Source organism: Letharia columbiana (assembly GCF_014066305.1).
Source record: "Letharia columbiana isolate WasteWater2 chromosome Unknown xpSc0000093_s0, whole genome shotgun sequence".
Lineage (NCBI taxonomy): Eukaryota > Fungi > Ascomycota > Lecanoromycetes > Lecanorales > Parmeliaceae > Letharia > Letharia columbiana.
In genome coordinates, this window is record NW_023501169.1 from 41067 (window position 1) to 63260 (window position 22194).

The 22194-nt window shown below is 41.4% G+C and overlaps 7 protein-coding genes across 7 annotated transcripts; 3 read left to right on the forward strand and 4 right to left on the reverse strand.

The window, feature by feature from the left end:
- Positions 1 to 1413: 1413 nt before the first annotated feature.
- On the forward strand, positions 1414 to 2486 carry HO173_013228 (uncharacterized protein; the record flags this gene model as incomplete). The annotated part of the gene is made up of 4 exons (XM_037315052.1): positions 1414 to 1596; positions 1652 to 1775; positions 1839 to 2299; positions 2358 to 2486. The coding sequence occupies 4 exons, from the start codon at positions 1414 to 1416 to the stop codon at positions 2484 to 2486; spliced, it is 897 nt and encodes a 298-aa protein (XP_037158055.1).
- Positions 2487 to 2702: 216 nt separating this feature from the next.
- On the reverse strand, positions 2703 to 3375 carry HO173_013229 (uncharacterized protein; the record flags this gene model as incomplete). Its single annotated transcript, XM_037315053.1, has 2 exons — positions 2703 to 3313; positions 3369 to 3375. 2 exons carry the CDS (start codon positions 3373 to 3375, stop codon positions 2703 to 2705), a joined length of 618 nt encoding a protein of 205 aa, XP_037158056.1.
- Positions 3376 to 5211: 1836 nt separating this feature from the next.
- On the forward strand, positions 5212 to 6427 carry HO173_013230 (uncharacterized protein; the record flags this gene model as incomplete). The annotated part of the gene is made up of 4 exons (XM_037315054.1): positions 5212 to 5558; positions 5715 to 5898; positions 5991 to 6148; positions 6202 to 6427. 4 exons carry the CDS (start codon positions 5212 to 5214, stop codon positions 6425 to 6427), a joined length of 915 nt encoding a protein of 304 aa, XP_037158057.1.
- Positions 6428 to 6865: 438 nt separating this feature from the next.
- On the reverse strand, positions 6866 to 9213 carry HO173_013231 (uncharacterized protein; the record flags this gene model as incomplete). Its single annotated transcript, XM_037315055.1, has 3 exons — positions 6866 to 7218; positions 7273 to 8838; positions 8895 to 9213. 3 exons carry the CDS (start codon positions 9211 to 9213, stop codon positions 6866 to 6868), a joined length of 2238 nt encoding a protein of 745 aa, XP_037158058.1.
- Positions 9214 to 10242: 1029 nt separating this feature from the next.
- HO173_013232 (uncharacterized protein) lies at positions 10243 to 12669 on the reverse strand (the record flags this gene model as incomplete). Its single annotated transcript, XM_037315056.1, has 1 exon — positions 10243 to 12669. The coding sequence occupies one exon, from the start codon at positions 12667 to 12669 to the stop codon at positions 10243 to 10245; it is 2427 nt and encodes an 808-aa protein (XP_037158059.1).
- A 339-nt stretch (positions 12670 to 13008) lies between these two features.
- Positions 13009 to 14522, forward strand: HO173_013233 (uncharacterized protein; the record flags this gene model as incomplete). Its single annotated transcript, XM_037315057.1, has 2 exons — positions 13009 to 14133; positions 14193 to 14522. 2 exons carry the CDS (start codon positions 13009 to 13011, stop codon positions 14520 to 14522), a joined length of 1455 nt encoding a protein of 484 aa, XP_037158060.1.
- A 386-nt stretch (positions 14523 to 14908) lies between these two features.
- On the reverse strand, positions 14909 to 15649 carry HO173_013234 (uncharacterized protein; the record flags this gene model as incomplete). The annotated part of the gene is made up of 1 exon (XM_037315058.1): positions 14909 to 15649. One exon carries the CDS (start codon positions 15647 to 15649, stop codon positions 14909 to 14911), a length of 741 nt encoding a protein of 246 aa, XP_037158061.1.
- Between the last annotated feature and the right edge of the window lie 6545 nt (positions 15650 to 22194).

The window sequence follows — 22194 nt, forward strand, 5'->3', positions numbered from 1 at the left end:
TACTGTGGGCCCCCAAATTTCGTCCGGTGCTTCACAACAAATTCGCAACAAAGGGTCCACTTGCCTCGCCCTGAGGTTCGCTTGCCTGGTGCTCTTGCACATCTCCATAGAAATGACCATGCGGAAATCAACTCTTTCCTTGGCTCTCTCTCCATCTACTGGGTACTGATTCAGAATGAAAAGTCAATGAAGATGTGACAGGCCGTGCATGTTGTAAAAGAAGGATTGGATAAAAGCTGGTGCTTGTCTACAATGCCCATGGTTTTCAAGCAGGTTGAACAGAACGTGCCCTTTCTTCCCTACATCATGGCCCATCCTGAGTGGGATCATTATTGGCTGTCTCGATCCCATCGGTTCCTCGGTTTCGCCTTCCGGGTTTCCGCTCCTTAGAACATCGAAAACTCGTAGGCATAGTCAGCTCGACGAATGGCTGTCTGGTATCAGAACCATATCTGGTCTTTCAAATGTCAAGGGTGTTCACCCGTGGAACCAATGATGTATCTTCATAGGGACACGCAGACAAGCATGCTGGGTCATGATTTCATGGATTTGCGGCTCTGGGCGCTCATGAGGCTGCTCCTACAAGCAGAGTTACCTCTTCGTTTTGACAACGTATGAACGGGCATGCGTTCTGCATTGCTGAGTCTATACAAATAAAACTTCGGGGATGAACTGCTTCTTTAGCATGTGTCCACCGTGTCAAGGGTTTGTTCCTTCATCTCCTTCATCAAGCTATAAGTCTAAGATGACATGACGCAGGTTGGGAGATACCATTTCATGAGTTTGTCACCATATGTTTTGAGCGATTGTGTCAGTATGAGGAGACTGCCCCCCACACCAAGCTGTCTTCCTAAGTGGACCATTCACAAATGAGCCCAGATTCTAGAAGACGAGGCCCTACATGCTTGTTGCTTCAGCGACCCTAATGAGATACAGTTGTAGTGAAGTACAGATATGAAACGGTTTGCAAGAGAGATACCAGTCACCATTGCATCTAGCCCTGACATACGTGATTGAGCTCAAACTGTCGACACGAAGACTCTGGGATCTCAGTAAAGTCTTCAAGGTCCATTGATAAGTTTGGCCAATGAGGCGGAGGTTCGGAATTTTACATGAAGAGGCGAGTAGATTAGAAGGCCGTGGTAGAGATTCTGGGACATGAAAGTACAAGCTTTCAAGGTATTAAAAAGGGTCTCAAGGCTGGGAGACAAATGGTCCGCGAGTACTTTGCGAATTTGAGGTCGCCTCAGTGCTGCAATCGGTTTAGGCCGGGAAATTGGTGTACCCCTGAGGTGGTACATGCAGGACATTCGCGCATTCGCATGATTTGCGCCGGTAGTATTGGTCAAAATTTCCAGAAACTTACCTCTATCATTTGTTACTGTCTTTCGCGCCCTCGAAACGTAACACGTTATGGTTCCGATCGCGTGCCATGGAGATGGCGATTGTGTATCATGCTATGTCAATGAGATTCTTGATTGCTACTACGAGCTGTCTCGGTCTCCTGATCTAAAACCCTCACCGAGTATCAACTGTCTATTTGAAAGGCTTGTTGGATTATGTAGTAGGATACCCGATGAGGCTACCACAGCACAGGTCTGTCACACTGGGTACACCGCCAACAACAGTACCTTACATGAATCAAAAACAGATTCTGTCAGACCCCAAAGTCGTTGACATAGCTCCTCATTTGCGAAAGCTTTGCTCGGATGGCGAATATCAACTCGAAGCTCATTGGGCGCGAAAGGTGTGTTGCTGCAAAACACACGAAGAAGGTGGGTATCTTGCCTTTCACGTCTTTTCCTTCCGTGCAACGCTAGCTGACCTGAAGGTTGTAGCGAATGAGATGTTGCTCACATTTCCCTATCATGGAAACTACGTCGACCTCGTCCGTATGGAAATGAACGCCATTGCATCCGTGAAGCCGGATTTCGCCACGCGAACTTTTGCTTTCCTTGGCTCAGGTCCACTTCCTTTGACCTCTCTTTGCATCAGTCATCATCTTCAAAGCGAGTGCGTATCCTGCCATAACGTCGATCAAGATGCGACGGCCATTACGACGGCCGTTACATTGTGCCGCGCCTTGGGTCACTCTCCGGAAACTATGTGCTTCCAGTGTGCAAGCGCCGGTAGTCCAGATATCGACTTGGGATGCTTTGATATTGTCTATTTGGCCGCTCTAGTGGGCGGTTGCAGCACGCATAAACACGAGATTATGGCCGACGTCGTCAAGCGGATGAAGCCAGGAGCACTGGTTGTGATGCGCAGCGCGCACTCGTTGAGACGCCTGTTATACCCGGTCTGACGACCTCGCACGCCTCCGATTACCAGGCAAAATCTACTGACACTACTCATAGGTAATCGAAGTCACGGAGGATATGGCATCAATCGGGCTAAGACCCTTATTGGTCGTACATCCTTACAATCATATTGTCAACTCGTGTGTCATAGCTGTCGTCGAGTCCCCATGTGGCTGCGGTCCGTGAGATCTGCCACTTTTTGAAGCAGATGTTGCAGATTCGTTATGCAGAGATGGCACAGGTGACGAAGGCTCATTTGCTTGACACTCATGCCGTCTGATACGCGGTTCCAAGAGATGATGGCGGGCGAATACTTCTGGATTGGTAGGGCGCTTTAGGAGAGATTGTGCCTAACATTGAAGAAGCAATCCACTGTGCAAGCCACTCGTGTCACAGATAGGTTCATATCGCTCTTGCAGCCACGACCTCCCAGTCCCTCAGCTCTTTCCAGGTCTCGACCAGTGCAATGCGGCCCCCAGTCCATCCACTGTAGTCGCCTTTCCCGTCCTCGAGCAACACGTTTTGTTTCTCTATTCGTATTCCCGCCTCCGCGACCACCTGCAGGATCTCCTGACGTTTCTGGGCGGTGACTTCGATATCGGCGTACATCAAGCTGACATGCGGTGCCCAGGTCTCCTTCACCCAGCTTGTCGCCGCAGTCATACCCCCATTCTCCACGGCAGTAGAACGCACGTGTGCCGCGAAAGTCTCTAGGGGTCCCTTGCTCACACTTAATATAAGTTTCTTGAAGTATTGAGCCCCCACATCGAGTGACTCAAGGCAAACGTCGACATTGACTTTCTTCGGCAGCGGTAGATCGTCGAGCCATCTTTGGGCTCGCTTGTTGCCGCTAATGTCCGGAGGAAGCGTTATCTCGGAGGTCAGTGTCATATGTGGCTCGAACACAACATTGTGGAGTTCGGGAAAAAGGGAGGGGATCTTCGTAGTTACGAGGTCAGAGAGTATGAGTTGGATTGGTGAGTCGCTGGGTGGCAGGAGCCATAAAGAGCACCCTAAGGAGTGTATATCAGTGGGCTAACTCGCTTCGACGGTTGCTGAAGTACATACCTGGCATAGTTGCATCCGCAGCGTCTCGCGATGTACTATACGACTATTATTCGTTTTGGGTCATATGTAATAAACCGTTCTGGACGTGCTTTCAATGGTCTCTGCAGGCTAGGACAGGAAATAGAGTGAAGCAAAAGTCGTGAATTGAGGAAACCATGGGATGAACATCAGACGACCTCAGCCTTGGAAATTCTAAAGTAAATTCGCCGGTCGAACAGAGGGACGAGGATATCCTCGACGTTCTCCTCCGAGGGACTTCGGGTCTCTAAGGATTCCACCCAGCAAATTTTCCTCCTTTTCACGACTATTGCTACGTCTTTATGCGTGCGTTGCTCAAAGTAACAATGAAACGCGTTAGCGCGCGGCTGTTCCCCGGATCATCGGCCACGATCCTTCGGCTTATGTTTATGAGAGCAGAAGGTACTACTCCTAGGAGAGCCAGTACTAGACTTGTTCCGGCACCGAGGGTTTCACAAGGACATGGCGAGGCTAGGCGGTTGGAAAGAGTAGCAACCTCTTCGTCTTACTGATCAACTTGATGTTACCACCTTTCTTGGAACCTCTGCTGACTATACAAAATGGAAAGGGGAGTATTACGCGCGTGTTGTTGCTTCTGGTGCCTCTTTGAATACGATACATTGAGTTTGAGGTTCTGTCTTTTACGCTGCTCACGTCTCTCTTACAAACCTCCGTCTTACACCAGAACTCTACTTAGCAGCTCGTATCTGAGCATTCCAGATCAATGCTTCTAGAGAAGTAATCTCCAGGGCGTGAAGAAAGAACTGATATAAGATTCCACTGCTTTTGCACTCATACATGCTAGCCCAGCTCTTGCGTCGGTGTTCCAAGTCATGGCTTTGGTTCTGAGTGTACTCCCGAAAGCTACGTTTGTACTTCTTGGTGTAGCTAGTGGACTACAGCGCATTTCGGAGATCATACCAGAGTCTAGATGAGCATGGAGAGTTAATACCAATTCGATTTCCGTCCGGCGTTGATTGATAGCTCCACTCGTACGTTCACCAAAGACTCATCCGACCTTCCAGGCCGCATTCAAGCTGCACAGCAGCCCCGGGACCTTGTGGTCTCATGATGTTTTCCAACAAGTCAGCAGTAACGGTCGCACAAACTATGCACGTAGGAGCTGTGCCTACACCCTTGTTACGGGCACGGAGGCCAGAGCAGATGACCCAAGAATGCTGGCAAGCTGTCACTTCCTTTTCAATGACCGATGGCAATCATGACATGTGACATGGTTTGAAATTCCGTTCACCAGTAGAGAAGAATGTCGCTTTCCATCCTGAAATTAGGCGAATACTTGAATGAAATGCATCAATACTTACGGATGAAGCCATGAGCAGTTGAGGCGGACTCAATGGGAACTCGGCATCTCGGATCTCTCGGTTGTGGCTTTTGGGCTAGGCTTCCCGCAAAGGAAAGTCCCAATGTAGCCTGCGCTAACACTCATCCTGGAAGCGTTCTCGCGTTTATCCTGGTCCAATAAGCGTTTCAGGAAGATGGAAGGAGCTATTGCTACTTTGCTACTTTACGCCTAGGCTATTATTATGTTATTAAAGTAAGTAAGTACATATATGTATTGGCAGCTCGTCTTCCATTCAAGATTGTTACTCTGTTTGGCTTTGCTTTGGCTTTGCTATCTCATCATACTTCTCTTTCCTCCTTTCCTCCTCTCCTCCTTTCTCCATCCCATCTCAGCTGTGCGTCTCTTAAATCTCCCTCCTCCTCCTCTGTCTCGACCTCCAAACTTCTAGTCACCCTTTCCTCTCCTTTTGTACTATCATATCGTCAAATTCGCGTGGATCCTGGCCTCTAGAACGCAGAAACCATGGGACTCCGGCATTTCCTGACTGCACTGACAGTCCTACCTTCTATCGTGTACTGCCAAAGCCCGCTTACATCCTCGAAAAGAGGCCTTGTTTACGTACCAAGTGAGAAATATCCCCAAGACGATGCCAATTGGGACTCCCCAACTTCCGACCTCACTTGGTATTACAACTATGGTTCCAAGCCTTCTCCCGCCTTCGCAAATTTTCCCAAACTTCAATTCGTCCCTATGCTTTGGGGAACGGGCAATTCGTCCACTTTCCTCAGCGACGTACAGTCCCAGATCAAGGCTGGAGCCAACATCACATATGTTCTCGGATTCAACGAACCTGATGGGGATTCCAGCACGTACGTATATCCAGAACGATTTCTTCCTCTTTGGGGCCAAACTTCCATCGCAAGACATGTCTCGGGAGCCAAAGGCTTCTTTCAACCCTAGAGACTAGTCTCAAGAGTTGAATCTCTTGCTTAAAGAAGGGATGCTGACTCCGAAAACTTATCTAGCGGGGGCAGTGATATTCCAGCAGAGACGGCAGCCCAGATTTGGATGCAGCAGATTGAACCCTTGGCCAAGCAGGGTGTCAAAATTGGAGCCCCCGCATGTACAGGGGCTGAAACTGGCCGTCAATGGACTCAGGAGTTCTTCACAGCTTGCAGTAATTGCACAATAGATTTCATTCCAGTGCATGTAAGTAACTTTCCTAGCCCTTTGTTCCTAACGCATACCCTGATTTGCAATTTTGATCTTGAACATTCAATTGCTGACTGTAGGACTTGCAGTGGTATGGCGATTTCCAAGGCTTGGCAAGCCATATTGGTGAATATGTCGGCACTTTCAACAAAACCATATGGGTGACCGAGTTTGCGGATGCCCATGTTAATCTCCAGGAATCGCAGACGTTCTACAATCAAAGTTCCAGTTACTTGGACCGCACCGAGTAAATGTTTCCTACATCACCAATTCTAGTCAGACCACTAATCACCCCTGCAGAAATGTCACCCACTACTCATATTTCGGCGCTTTCCGTTCAGACGTGTCCAACGTTGGTGCGAATTCAGCCATGCTCACGCAGGATGGGAAGCTCACAGACATTGGGAGCTGGTATCTCGGTGGAGGCGAGACGGGCAGCGTGCCCAAAAGCGCTGCGTATCGGAAGACTGCGTTCATTCGTTCTAGCCTCCTCGTGGGCTTGACCACCATGTGGTGCGTACTGTGAGAGAGATGACTACCTTTGAGCCAAATAGAATCGATACTTAGAGTCCTTGTTGGTCAAATAGAAGGATCATGGGAAACGGAGTCGTGGCAGAAAAAGCGTGGGTGGGCTCGAGCCCTTCATTGTCTCGCATGGGCTCCAAGCCGCACAGAATCAGCCAACGTGGACATGAATTGAATGTTCGGAAGTGGAACAATCATTGATGGTGCATGAAGACATCAACGATTGCACACCGGATTATAGTTCTTGAATCTTCATTCGTAATGTGCACGCATAAACCATCCAATAAGGACAGTATGGATGACAGACGTCAAGGAATCAACTATATCTCGTAGGCAATATGTGCAAATCATCTTGACGCCCCTGGCCATGGTCTTACACGCAAAACCGCTGAAACCCAAAAATCCCCATCTAATGCTTCAACCTTGACCTCCATCATGACTAATATGCTTGCCCACGATAACCCATGTGTGGTACGGTCGGTTGCCGCCTTGCAGATGGCGAAGTGGCGCCGTCACTTTCTCGGCTGACTCTCCGGTCATGCCCGTATCCCATATCTGCAGCAGAGCTGACTAAGAATTCCGAGCTCTCATCGGCACCTCGAGGTCGCCGAGGTGGCGGCGTCTCGTCTCGATAGGGTTGGACCGTGTCGTAGCTTCCCCGGCTAGAATAAGTACTCAATGGGTAGCTTTTCGCCTGTGGATCCTTGACGTCTTTGTAATCCGTTGGGTCGATGAGAAGGGAATTGCGAGCGTCAAGGGGAGTCAGATCGTCGAGATCGCGATTGATCCGCTCTGAATAATGGTCATTGACATAACATAAAGAATTTTGAGGTCTAGCAAACTTACCAGCCTGTTTCCTCTGCTTTCGGTGAGGATTCTCCCTAATGCACACAATTATCGCGTTCACCGCAATCAAAATAGCCAGGACCGCAGTCAGGACGGACTGTACAGCGATCAAAACCACGCCGGTGATTGTCTTGGTGGATTGCGCGATTCCAAGCTGTTCCACGAATACCATAATGCAAACGACGGAGAGCATTCGTACGACCTGGATTACAACGTTGATCCAATTTCCGGCGGTAGTCGCGAAAGGTCTAGTGAATAGTACCAGAGCGAGCATGACAGACTCGATGATCAACTGCCCAGCTGTTTGCACCAATCCGTGGCCATTGCCGGCGGCAATAACGCATCCTTTAGCGAACATGTACAAGATTGCAGGCATGAAGAGCCACCAATAGCCTCGCTTGTAGTTGTCGTAGAACAAGCTGTACTTCCGCCACGTTTCCTTGTCTTCGAAAAGGATCGCAGTGTCGCCCTCCATTTTCTTAAATTTTTGAGCGATCTGCCAGATTCGAATGGTGAAGAAAGCGAGGACCGCAGTGAACAATGCGAGTGTGACACCCGCAAGAACTTTGGCAGCCCAGGAGTCACCGTTAGTGAACTGATAGATGCAATAAAGGGTCCAGACACCGTAAAGAAGGAGGATCAAGTTGGTGATCGTCCTAGCCAATAGGCCCCAATACCGCTTGCGGAAGTTGGTGAGTTTTTTAGGAAATGAGCCAAATAAGGCCCATGTCTCAAGAATGACCTTCAGGAGAAGAATACCGACGGCGATAGCGGCGATGACAATGGCAAATATCAGAAGGACAGTCATGAACGTATTGGCCTGAGGGATGGTGAGCTGCTCAACATAGCCCTGGATACCATGCACGATGTGAGTGACTTTCGAATTGCCAGAGCTTGTGCCATTACCAGCAGCAGCGGCAGCAGTGCCTGACTGAGTGCCATTGATGGTGGTCGATGTATCTCTTGAAAATAGTTGAGGTTCAAAGAGAAAATCGTTTGCGCGTCTCGACACGATTCCTGAGTCTGACGTCGGTCCAGTAGTGTAAACCAAACTGGCATTTTTCAAGTACTGGACATTGTCATCTGTTAGGTTGCCGCCGGTCGCCCGCCTGAAATTGTCAATTGATGTCTGCATCGAGTTCCATGGGATAAGACCCCCAGAAAAGGCAAAGTTTTTGGAGAAGCTTCGATAGATTGGTGGATATTGGGCGCTCAACATTCCGTTCATGGCTATTGATTGAAACCAGCCAACGACGTCTCCAAAATTAGGGCTTGGGGCGTGGCCACCGGCTGTACCTGCACTGCCGATGGCTGAGATGCCGGTGAGTACAAGTGCGGCCCCCGCAACCCCTACCGCGATATAAGAGACTGCAGGAGATTCCACGGTCTTGCCATTGGTCACGTCTGACTCTATGCATGCTAGATCTTGTCCGCCATCAAGCGCCGTCAATTCCAATTTGGCTCCTCCTTCGAGATCAGGGACATTGAAGGCTATCGAGGGTATCTCACTCGCGTAAGACGGAGGAACGTCTTGCACACCCTGAGCTGCGAATGATCCCGCTGGGACTAGAACAGGATATCAGCAAAGGAGAAGTCATGATATGCCTGTCTCAGAAGCTCACCAGGACACAGTTGATCAACTTTGTTGCCTTCGTCACATGGATTGAAGGTTTTTTGGTACACCTGCTTGCCATAGGCAGTGACGTACAAGGCAGCAGTGACATTCTCGACTTTTGAACTGGTACCTGCTACGTCGAAAGTTATCTGCTGAGTGGTGCGGTCATATTGAATATTGAGGACTGTGACTGTAATGTCGGAATCGGCCATGCACGTCGTGAAGCCTGTCGTTGTTAGGACATCGTTGGCTGATACAATCATTGTCAGAGCCGCAAGAAGTGCTATTGCAACCAGCCATTGCGAGGAAAGTTGGGGCGACTTCATCCTCAAAAGGAATTGCGAGAAATATGGCCCAAAAATTTTGTTATATGCAGCGCGAGATGCTCAATAGAAGGCCGTAAGGTTATATATGCGGGAGGATATTAAAGGGTGTTGTATATGGCAAGGGTGACCGGGGAAGTTTGGAGGCGAACTGTTGCTATCACCACTGCAGGGTATGGACTCGCTCGATCCAGATGAGAGTACACACAAAGCACGAAATAACACGGAGGCTTTGGATCAACCAGAGCGTCCCGTTAAATGCAGTTACCAGCAGAAGAAAGGGCGTCGGCGTAGATATTCAGGGGCGAACAAAGAACGAAGTATAGGCTGAAAGAACAATGATAGACAAGACCGAGGACATTCAGAAAGAGTGTGAGGAAAGAGTGTGGAATACGGAAGGACAAGCGCAATCTAGAGTAATGAGTGATGGATGGGAAGAGGAGAATGGAGGAGTCGTAAGCAGAAGAAGACTCGAAACTTCAGCCTGTCTCCTGTCCAACTACTCCTGGGCACTGACGGGTCGGCAAATGCTGACTGGCAGCCAATCAACTTGTACCACCGGCGGGACCTCGGGGAGATGCGACTTTTGTAGTGGATGAAAAAAAAATAAGGGTGAATATTAAATATACGATCATCAACCTAGATTCTATCAGGCTGTGTGTCTACGAGTAGCATATTTAGCAAGTGGTGCCTCGGTCATATCTAACCTATGGCACTCAACAGCTTCCACCGTCTGTAGGACCACCTTTAGCCAATGAGCTTCTTATCAGCTGGCGCATGCAGTCGAAAGATTAGGAGATTATTCCAGTGTGCAGAGAGGTACAAGTCCTTGGCTTGATGACTGCCTTTTTACACTGACATGGGTCCTTTTCCCGGGGTTTGGCATGGCCATGGCCTTCGAGTCCTTCGGACTTTGGTACTCATTTATGAACCCAAAAGGCGACTGCGGCGAATGTACCGAGCAGCAATCGTTTTTGGAATTAGGCATCACTCGCCTTAACGCAGGGAGTCATTTATCGTATTATTCCCATCTCAAAATCTCATCTCTCTCGTCCTGCCTCTTCTCGTTCTCGCATCATATTCCATCCACTGAGCGACTCCCTTTCTGCCATTGAGGGTAAGTGGACCAGGGTTCATGACATGGCAGCCTTCGTATGTGACTGCGAATGGCGGCGCTTCTGGGTCCATTAGCACCAAAGCCGTAGGTAATGGGTACAATTGTAATGCCCCTGCATAATCCCACAGCACAGGACGATCCGAGGGTGGAAATGGTGACAAGTATCCCTGGTCTAGTATGGTTTTCACAATCTTACGTGCTGTTTGTAGGTCCGATGAGACTATTGATTTTGCGAATTCTCTAGTTTTAGAGATCGGGATGTGAGATTCTGCTGTCTCAACCGCAATGTCGACTTCTGTACCCTCGCTCGACTCCTGCCCTTCCTCCATTGTTGTTGCGTCTCCATTCCCCATTTGATCTGGCACAATGTTCGACTCAGGTTGTGTCTTCGCCTGAAGGGGCCGAAATCTCACTGCATTGCGACGAAGTCTGCCAGACATGTCATCACGGAAAAAGACGATTTCTTGCGCGGGTCCAAACAAAGTCAAACGTGTTGGATTTGTAGACCAAACGGCCTCTCCATCCGTCTTCTTGCCTGTCGCTTTTTCTGCCTCACTCCGTGCTGTGGCAAATGCGCGTTTGATCCTGGTAGTGAAAATATCCGGCACACTGTTCCTAGGGAGTGCTGTGGCAGCCCCAGCGGAGAAAGCAGAAGCCCAGGGGTCGTTGTCTCCAGGCACGAATACAAAGGTGGTGTTTTGAAGCATGGTCGGATAGTCTGAAACGGCCGCGGCGAGGGAATCGAAATACTCCTTATATTCGATACTCCCACCACTAGTACCTCCTGTCATAACCGCATTTTGAACGAAGTTGCCCATGAGCACCACGACCATCGGAGTCTGATCGGCTTGCTCCGCGGCGTATGAACCGAGAACTCGTTTCAGCGCCTGCAGTGTTTTCGCACTGTCGAGCACAACCTCGCCGCAGATCACCATTCTTGCCCTGCCCTCCGCTAGATCTTCTGATGAAGCTCTTTTCAGTACGTGTGTTTCCAATCTTCGCATCGCTGAGCCAGCAGCTCTCTCGCTTCCAACACCGAGGAAGTCAACCCAGCCGAAGCCTCCTCCTGCATTCGTATGGCCGTCTTTACCGGCACCGCTGACGCCAACTGTGACCTCACGGCGTTCGCAGGGTGGCCCCCCAACAGAGAAGGCAATGAACTTTCCACCAACAGTACCACCCACTCCACGATTGCCGTCTAGCCCAGGTCCAGTGCTTGAACCTTCTTCCTCATACACTCCGTCCACCAACACTATCATTCCGGGAGTAAACCAAGCGCCATCCTCTGGGACTGGCCTGGCATGTTGGATGTCAACGGCGATACTCCCTGTAAGATCATTTATAGTCAACACGCCGGTAGGAGATATCGTTAACAGTCCGAGCAGGAGGTGACTGCTACCGCTGCGGCCCAGAAGATTGGCAATGGGTGTAATTTTATACGCTTGCTGGGTCGTCGCTATGGTTGACGAAAACCGTTGCAGGGAGCTTGTGCGCGCAGACGCCACTGACGACGATTGAAAAGACTCATTGCGCAGCAACCGCTGATAAATGAGATTGTAACGATGGCGGAAAAGATGGGTCTTGTGTGAGGGATCTGGCAATAACGAAGGCGCAGTCGAGGCTGCTTCGAAGTGCTTTTGGTTGACATTATATGTCAGTCTTGGCTGTTCGAATGCTCCAACGATCTTCAGCCACCGTCTAGGATCTTCGGAGCTGGTGGTACCTCCATCGTCGTCAACGCCCAGAGCAGACATCCCAAGGCGTGCTGCGCTGTCCTCCCTACTCCATGCCCAAGGCCTTGAATTTGAGTCTGTAGTATCTCCGTCAGTTTTTTCGAACGCAAAGCTTCCTTGACGGCTGGGTCCCCCCTGTTGGGAAGGCTTTCCCCCGCTCATAGAGCGCTCCATGTTTCGCAGGATGCTCTTCAACTCGTCTCCCTCGCCTGGTACAATTACACCACCACCATTCTTTTTCCAGCTTTTGGCAGCCTCGTCCAAGACTTTTTCTGCCAGACCTTCCTCCCGCCATCCTGAACCGCAATGCTTGCCTATGAAGGTGGCAAACGCTTGTAGCGCTGACGATGTGAGTGTGAGACTGTGCTTCTTTGTGAATGTGCGGAAAGCCAAAGGTCTTAGAGTAGCTGGTGGTAAAAGTATGGACAATATTGATGGCTTCGATGGCTCTGGAGGTTTGGAGCTTCGGATAGGATGAACGGGCGTGCTGAAGGCTGGCGATGATGAGGGAATGAGACTTGGGTATGCAGCTTTTTGAGTGGCGCGGAATAGAGGTGCTGTGCGAGTCCTTGAAACATGGGTTCCTCTATCCATAGCTTCTGTATTCATCGTTTGTGTGCTGCCCTCTCATGAAAGAAATCGCTGCAATGCGGGGGGCAATGGAGCCCGACGCGTCTCACACCGGACGCGCCCCCCAAAGTGATCGCGGAACAATCCCGCGAGCGAACCTCTCATTCAGTTCACTTTCGGGCCTGATTGACAACAAGATCAAGCAACTAACGCGCCTTGAAGTTAACACTACATTTTAATTCTTCACTCTTTTCCACAACGATAAGTACTTTTAGGCCTCTACCTCTACGTCAGCTCCAGCCAAGCCCGACTTTCACTGTAATTACGTTTTCCACATCTTACCCGGCTTCAGATCGTGCAACTCTTCACCACGGCACCATGGCAGACAACTCAGAAGTCCACTCAGATCTTGCAAGTGTCGATACTGGTGTCGATATGAATGGCGACGGCAAAAGTCAGCTCCGAAATATCACAGCGCAGGCGACCCTTAAGTATTCAGTCAAAGATTACAATGCTGCTGCAGAGCTCTATTCCCAAGCAACCGAGCTACAAGCTGAGATCAACAGCGAACTATCGTCAGAAAACGCCGACCTACTTTATGCGTACGGGCGATGCCTCTATCATGTCGCGGTAAAAAACAGCGACGTGTTGGGCTCCAAGGTTGGCGGTGAGAGACGCGAAGAGGGCCACAAGACGCCGGGCAGCAAGAAGCAGAAAAGGCAAGAAGCGATCGACGAAGCCGATGGGCAGCAAAAGAGGATCGCCGAAGAGGTCGTGACAAAGGTTGTTGAAAAAAAAGATGCCTCGATTCAGCCAGGCGAAGAAGCAGAGAGAAGCAAACCATACTTCCAGTTCACAGGCGACGAAAACTTTGATATAGCGGATGAGGAGGAGGAAGAAGTTGCAGAAGCAGACGCAGATGACGCCGAAGACGCTGACGAGGAAGATGACTTCGTCAATGCCTATGAGGTACTCGATCTAGCGCGCGTGCTGTTGTTAAAAAAGCTCGAGGAAATTGAGAACAGCAGTGGCAAAGGAAATGAGAAAGGCGAGTTGCAACGAGTCCAGCAGCTCAAGGAACGTCTCGCAGATACCTACGACCTCCAAGCTGAGATATCACTTGAAGGAGAAAGATTCCCCAATGCGGTCGTGGACCTCAAATCTGCGCTGGAACTGAAAAAGGGACTCTTCCCACAAGAATCAAGCCTTGTAGCAGAGGCCCATTTCAAGCTATCTTTGGCTCTAGAATTTTCGTCTGTAACGCAGCAGAAAAACGAAAACGGAGAAGTGGAATCAAACACTGACGCACATGTTGATGAATCAATGAGAGAGGAAGCAGCTCAAGAGATGGAGGAAGCCATTGCCAGTTGTCGGCTGAGGATCGAGAAAGAGGAAGCGATGCTTTTTGATCCACCCGAAGCTGGTGAAGATTTTGGAAATCCTAAAGTCACGAAGGGAGACATCTCTGACGTGAAAGAAATGATCGAGGAGATGGAACAGCGGGTGAGTGACACGGTTAGATTCGATTGTAAAAGATTCCATGCTCACATCGTCTATTTTAGCTCGTCGAACTTCGCCAACCCCCCGTATCTATCAACGATCCAACCGGTATGGGAACGATTGATGGCTCAAATCCCCTCAGCGGCATTCTAGGATCCATCCTCGGCGAGTCTCCAGCAGCTCAGAAGGCGAGGTTAGAGGAGGCGTCGAAAGGTGCAAAAGACTTGACTAACCTTATCAAGCGGAAGAAGCCAGCGGAAAGCGAAGCGTCCAAGGCTTCTGAATCTCGTAGCATTCAGAGCAATGGTAAGAGGAAGGTTGATTTCAGAGACGAACTCGAAGAGGTGAGCATTGGAAAGAAAGCGAAGATCTCCGGCGACGCCGAGGATTGAGGGTCCAAGTCTTTGAACTTCACGAGAGGTTTTCCCCCGTCCAAGGCGGATAGGAGGATAGGCCGTCCGCGATGATCTTGCCTTCACTTGCGAGATACCATTGTCGTGGCTGTACATAGCATAGTCTTCATGGGGTGAGAGTTAAGTGGGGAGACAAGTTACCCACATACCAATGTACAGCATCATTATAGCATTCTTACAAGTCATTTGTTAAAAAGGTATTGAAACTTAGAGGGGTATTGTAATATCGAATCGTCAGCGCCAACTCCTATAGCCCAAATCAAGACTAGCCAGCCGGTCCATCGTCCACTCCAAACTCCATACTCCACTGATGGATCTGAATTTCGTAAAGGTCGTCAATCAATCGTTATCTTCCATCTTGAAGGTCAGCGCTGCCTTGAGTCCATCTCGGTTGAGCCCCCAGCCATTAGCTTTCTGAACGACTTCCCCTGCCTTCTCTTCACTGCCAACGACGGACTCCACACGCCCGCAAAAAGATCCTCGCACTCGTCCTCATCTTGACTGTCAAAGTCGACTGCATCCTGGGAGCTAGCATCAATCCCCTCGTGTCGCAAGCTCGTGGGAGGCAGCTCCAGCTCATCGTTCTCCCAATTCGAGGAGGAGCATATCATCTTCGTCTCGAGGATGTATTTCCCGACTTTGTACCTCTGCGACTCTTCCTCCGCTCCATCGTACTTCCAACCTAGCATAGAGTTGCAAAAAGCGCACCGCACATCGCTGACCGTGTGCACTCCTGTAACGAGCTGCCGTGATGAAGGGGCGTCGGTCTTTGTGTTTTGCAAGCACAGATCAATCGCAGCTTTGGAGACCTGGCTGGATCCTGACAGCGCCAGGGAGGGAGAAACTAGATAGGCTCTTCCGTGACGGCCGGTGAACCCTTTGCTGATGATTTGGGAGGTCAGGCAGACGTCAGTTGAGCATTTGGCGCAGCGAATGTGAGAGGTATGGCCATTCAGATAGTTGCCGACAAACCCGCTGGCAAGATCTGTCGATTGAGTTGAGTCCGTAGAGCTAGTCGAGTCTGTGCTCTCTTTGCGCCGGCGGAAAGGGATAGAGGGAAGGAGATAGATTGGGAAAAGTGACATTGGAGAGGAACGAGTAAACATCTTGAATTTGAGGCTTCCAGAAACGGCTCGTGAGGTATGAGCTTGCGTCTTTTGAAGGTGATGAGGAGAGATTAGGTCAGGCGCAAAATGAATACTAGCGGTCAAAAAACCTCATGTGTCATCCGCGTGATCAACTTGACAGCCATAGTGATAAAGTTACAGACTGCTCAAGAGATAGAAGGAGCAATGCGAGAAGTGGATGTAGAGTTGGGGTTACATCATAGCCATCGATTATCACATGGGACTAGTGGAGCTCTTATTTGGACGCCAGTTTTAGCAACATAAACAATACCCCTATATTCTTGAAACTACAGAGGTCTGCACCGAAAGTCCTACATATACGCTAAAACTCTTGGCATTCTTGATAAATATTCTTAAAATCTTAAATATTAATACTTTACATACGGAGGTGACACCAAAAGTCCTGCACATGCCTAAATCTCTTGGCATACTTGGCAAATATTCTGAATATTTTGAATATTCTTAATATCACTGCTTTTTACTTAACAGCGACGTCAATACTATACATACGAGGTATATATATACGGAGTGCATATATAAAGCATCATCACTAGAAAAATAAAGCTATCCAAGAAAAAGGTCAGATTTATCAAAATGCCAAGCATGCCAAGAGATTTAGCGTATGTGTAGGACTTTTAATATCACCCTCCGTAGTGTGTGTGTGTGTGTAGTTCCTACATCGGAGGGCCGTGCCTCTATTCGTACCCCTTCCCATTGAAAGGCGTAGCCCAGAGTGCAACCGTTTTTACCCACTCGGCCTTACGACCATATCCGACATCCGTACCCCATTTAAGGTATGGCAGATATATGTCAGATAATCGTAATCCCGTAGAATTACGGCTATATATATTATATTAGAAATTCTAAAGCCTTTATTATAACTTTGCACGATTAACTTTTAAATGATAAGCTTTAGACAGTATATTACACTCTATAATATACTTTAAAGCTTTTTCCTTATTTCTTCGGGCCGAGCTCTAGCCTCTCTATTCTATATACTCTTAAATACTTAATACTCTATTATATATCGTTACGTAAGAGAGAGAATAATAATATTTATTAAATCGAAGTTAAGAATACTCGAATTAAGCTCTTCTTCGATTCTTATAAAGATATAAGATCTAATTAAGTTTATTCGTATATCGATAACTAGCTAAGAGATATATAACTATTACTTATTACTTACTAACTTCGCTATTAAGAGAATATTCTCTAAATATATTAGATTTAACTCTCTTATCTAATCTCTTTTCTATAGAAAATCTTTATATAATTCTTATAAATAAGCTCGATTTATCTATAATCGAAGTCGAATATTTATAATATTTAGAAAAAAGTTATTAATTAGCGAGAGAGAGAGATATTATTTAATTAAGAGAGATAGAGCTCGTCGTTATATTAATAATATTAAATTCTTTAAGAAAAACGCGTTAACCCTCGATCTAACGCGTTTTATTATTCGATTTTCGCTTATACGTAATTAATCGTTATCGTAATTAAAGAATTTAATTATATACTTATATATAAATATACGCTCTCTTAAGATCTCTTAACTTCTCTAACGTATCGAATTATAAGTTTACGTCTATTATAGCTAATAAGTTAGGATTTAATTAACGCGTAGTAGCTACTAAATAGATATAGAGTAGACTCTCGAAGATATAGAAATCTTTATTAGAGAGTTTATAGTCGATATTACGTATAGATAAATCTCGTTATTAGGTCTACTCTTCGTAATAGCGATATTAATACTTATTATATATAATATATAATAGCGATATTATTATATATATATAAGATATATAATTATAATATTATTATATATATTACGAGTAAAGACCTATAAATTAAATTCATATCATTTTTTTTTAATCGAGGCTATCGAGTAAATTTTGATAAGCGTCTTTAATAAGCGATCTTTAATAAGCGATCTTTGATAAGCGATATCTGAATTCCTCGCTTTTAAATATCTATAAGACTAAATTTAGAAATTCTTTTTTTATCTAAAAGTCTATATTACGTTCTATAATTTAAATAAAAAAACAATTTAATTTTAATAGAAAATAAAAAAGTTATTCTAAAATTAAATAATATACATCTATTTTTTAATTAGAGCTGTCGAGCGAACTTTGATAAGCGAACTTTAATAAGCGATATTTAAATTCCTTACGCTTTAATAATTATAAGATCGAATTTCGATATTGTTTTTTTATTAAAAAGCGCAAGTTTCGAGCTATAATTTAGAAAAAAAAATTAAAATTATAATAGAAAATAATAAAGTTATTAAAAGGTTAAAAGTAGAAGAAGAGATTTTTAATAATTACGAACGCTAATTTATTTACCCGCGATATTTAATTAAAAAGCGTAGATCTAACGAATTAATAATTAACTATATATATAAATTTAAGATTTTCTAATTTAGCTCTATCTTATTCTTTTATATATATTAATATTATATATATATTAATATATATAATAGAATAAGATAAAGTTAAACTTAAAAATCTTAAATTTATATATATAGTTAATTATAAATTTAAGTTCGCTATACTCTTTAATTAGATTAATTAAATTATTATAAATAAATAAATTAATATTCGTAATTATTAAAATCTCTCTCTTTTATATCTCTTTTATTAAAAATAAATATATATTATTAATATATAAAATAACTTTTTTATTTTCTATTAAATTTTAAAGATTTTTTTTTAAATTATAGAACGAAATATAGGCTTTTAGATAAAAAAAGAATTTCTAAATTTAATCTTATATTTATTAAAGCGTAAGAAATTTAAATATCGCTTATTAAAGTTTACTCGATTATAAGAGTAAAAATACTCGAAGCGAATTAATAGACTTATTTACGTCGCTTATTAGATTATAAGCTATATAACTAAAGCGAGTATTTAATATATTTAATAAAGTCTTAAATACTTATAAATTTTCTTTTTTTTTTTTTTTTAGTTATTAGTTTATTTAATAATTAATCTATTTATTCTATTAACTATATATCTAGATCTTATAATTATATAACTATTATATAGTTTTATTAAAAGAGATCTTACTATTTTATAATTTTAATAATTTTATTTATATAAAGCTATTTAGTTTAGCTATAATAAATAACTCGCGAGTTAATTTTATTAATTTATAAAGTAGAAATATCTTATTATAATTTACTAGCGATGTTTTTAATCTAGTAAGCGACTTTTATTAAAATATATCTATTATATAATTAAGCGATTATAATACTAATTCTAATATCGATAGAAATTTTAATAATACTATCGACGGAAATAATAATCGCCGAAGCGTTATATCTAATAATTCTTTATTTATAAATAAAGATTCTCGTCTTATAGATTTAACTTAAATTTAATACTATTAATTTTTAAAGCTTAATATTAAGAAGTAATTAGTTATTAAAAAAATTAAGCTAATTAAAATATAGAATATATAAAAATATTATCGCGAGTATAGCGATAATTATTATTATAATTCGAGTTATAAGAAGATAAGTATTATTAAAATATTTAATATATAATATCTTAATAACTATAGCTCGATAGTTATATTTCTTTAAAATTACGATAATTTTATTATCTCGATATCTTATATCGATTTTCATATAAATAAAGAAAAGACTTATTAGACTTCTATTCTCTTAATAAATATTAAAAAGTAAATTTAGAGAAATATTAGAAATACGATATTATATAATATTAGAAAATTTATTTAAAAGAAATATAAGAGATAATATTTAAATTAAGTTTATAATTTAGTCGTTAAATTTTATAATATAGATCGCTAGTTAATTAAAGTAATTATAAGAGATATATAGTCGATAGCTAGCTTTAATAATTATTTTATTATATTTTAATTATAGCGAGATCGCTATATAATCGATTTAAAATATATAAAAGATTTATAAGATAGAGTAATAGAGAAAATTCCTTTAAAAGCTATAAAGGAGGTTATTTAATCTATTATTTATATTATATTACTATAATAATATTAGAATATTAAATAAAGATTATAAAAAAAAGAGAGCTTTTTATTTTAAATAAGACTCGCTTTAATAATAAGATAAGTAATTAAAAAGTTAAAGCAAGCTCGAAATTAATCAAATATCACTAAAATAATCAAATTTCGAGCTTGCTTTAACAGCCCCTCGATAGAAGCTCTCGAAGAGCCCTTAAAGAGCCTCCGAAGGGTCCGAGGGGTTTTAGAGAATCTCTCTAAGAATCAAAAATAGTTAAAAACCAGTACTTGACAAGCTTTTCACTACTGAGAAGAACACGCCCTAGTATATATTAACTATAGCTCGATAATTATATTTTTTTAAGATTATAATAATTTTATCGCTTTAATACTTTATATCGATTTTTCTAAAATAAAGAAAAGACTTATTAGGCTTTTCTTCTTTTAATAAATATTAAGAAGTAGATTTAGAAAAATATTAAGAATACGCTATTACACGATATTAAGAGTTTTATCTAAATAAAATATTAAGAATAATATTTAAATTAAGTTTATAATCTAATTATTAACTCTTATAATATAAATTACTAGTTAATTAAAGTAATAATAAGAGATATATAATTAATAATTAGTTTTAATAATTATCTTATTATATAATTAATTTAAAATTTAAAATATATAAAAGCTCTATAAAAAAAAGTAATAGAGAAAATTTCTCTAAAAGCTATAAAGAAGGCTATTTAATCTATTATCTATATTATATTATTATAATAAGATTAAAAAATAGAGTAAAAATTATAAAAAATAAAAGAGCTTTTTACTTTAAATAAAAATCGCTTTAATAATAGCGACGTTCGCCTCGGTTATATCGAAATTTTATCTATCTCTTTATTCGTTAAACGAGTAGCCTCTTGAAATAGCTTCTATAATAAAATAAATAATTAAAGAAATAGTAGTTAATAGTATACGAAGTTTAAGAAATAATATATAAAGAATTAATAAGATTAAAAGAAGAGTTTATTCTTCTTAGCGCTATAAGATTAAAAGTCTATATAAATTAAATTTAAAGATAATAACTCTTATATTAAATTTAAGATATTCTTTATTAAAATATAATATTATAATTATAAATAATTAGAATATTATAAGAATTCTTTTAAATATCTAAATTATATTATAGATAATAAAATATATAATTATAAATTAAATAAAAAAAAAATAGAGTTTAATACTTATTATATATCGTATTAGATATACTATTAATTAAATAATAATCTCGCTCTCTATTATTAAAAAGTAAGATTACTACGCTAAATAAAAAGTATAAGATAATTATTCTAGTAAATATCGATAATAAGAAAATCTTCGTATTATAATCTTTTATTAAAAAAATATAAATTTCTAGATTTAAATACGCGTTAATAATAGTATATATTATTAAGAATTATTAAATACTCTTATATAAGAAGTATAATCTAGTTTTTAATTTTATAGATAATTAAGAAAGAAAGTAAGAGTAAATCTTAAAGAAATATATTATTAATATATATAATATAATAAGATAGAGCTAAGCTTTAAAATCTTAAATTTATATATATAGCTAATTATAAGTTTAGAATTACTATACTTTTTAGTTAGATCGACTAAATTATCGCGGGTAATTAAATTAGCGTTTATAATTATTAAATATTCGTAACTATTAAAAAAATAGATATATATTATTAATATATAGAATAACTTTTTAATTTTCTATTAAATTTTTAAGATTTTACTTTTAAATTATAAGGCGTAGGTTACGCTTTTAAATATATTAAAAAATTTGAAATTTGATCTTATAATTGTTAAAAAGCAAGGCACTCAAATATCGCTTATCAAAGATCGCTTACTAAAGATCGATTATTAAAGATCGCTTATTAAATTTACTAAATAGTCTTAATTAAAAAAAAATATATAAATTTAATTTATATATCTTTACTAGTAAATATATAAAAATATATTTTTATTTTTAATCTTTAATTTTTCTTAAATCTATAATATTATTTTAAATATTTATTAATATAAGTAGTTTTAAATCTATTACGATTTTTCTATAAGCGATAAAATATAAATAAATATTATAATAATAAATATAAAATAATTTATATTATTACTTAATATAGTAGTTATATATAATTTATAAATAAATATTTATTAGATTTTTATATTAGATTTTATTTAAAAGTAATAAGAATAATTATAATAAAATTATATAATATAATACTATATAGTAAAATAACTCTAGTATATTTAAATAATTTAAAAATCTATTAAAAGTCTTTTTAGAAGAGTTATTTAATAGTCTTAATATATATAATTAAATTAAGTACTTAATTAATTTATTATTTAGAAAGCTATTTAGAAGTAGTCTAATTTATAATATATCGTATAATAAAGTTATAATAATTAAAAGATATTTAGATATTATATTTAAGAGAAAGTAAATTTTAATTTTAATTAATTAAATTAGCTCGTTAATACTATTTATTAAAAAACTAGATAACTTA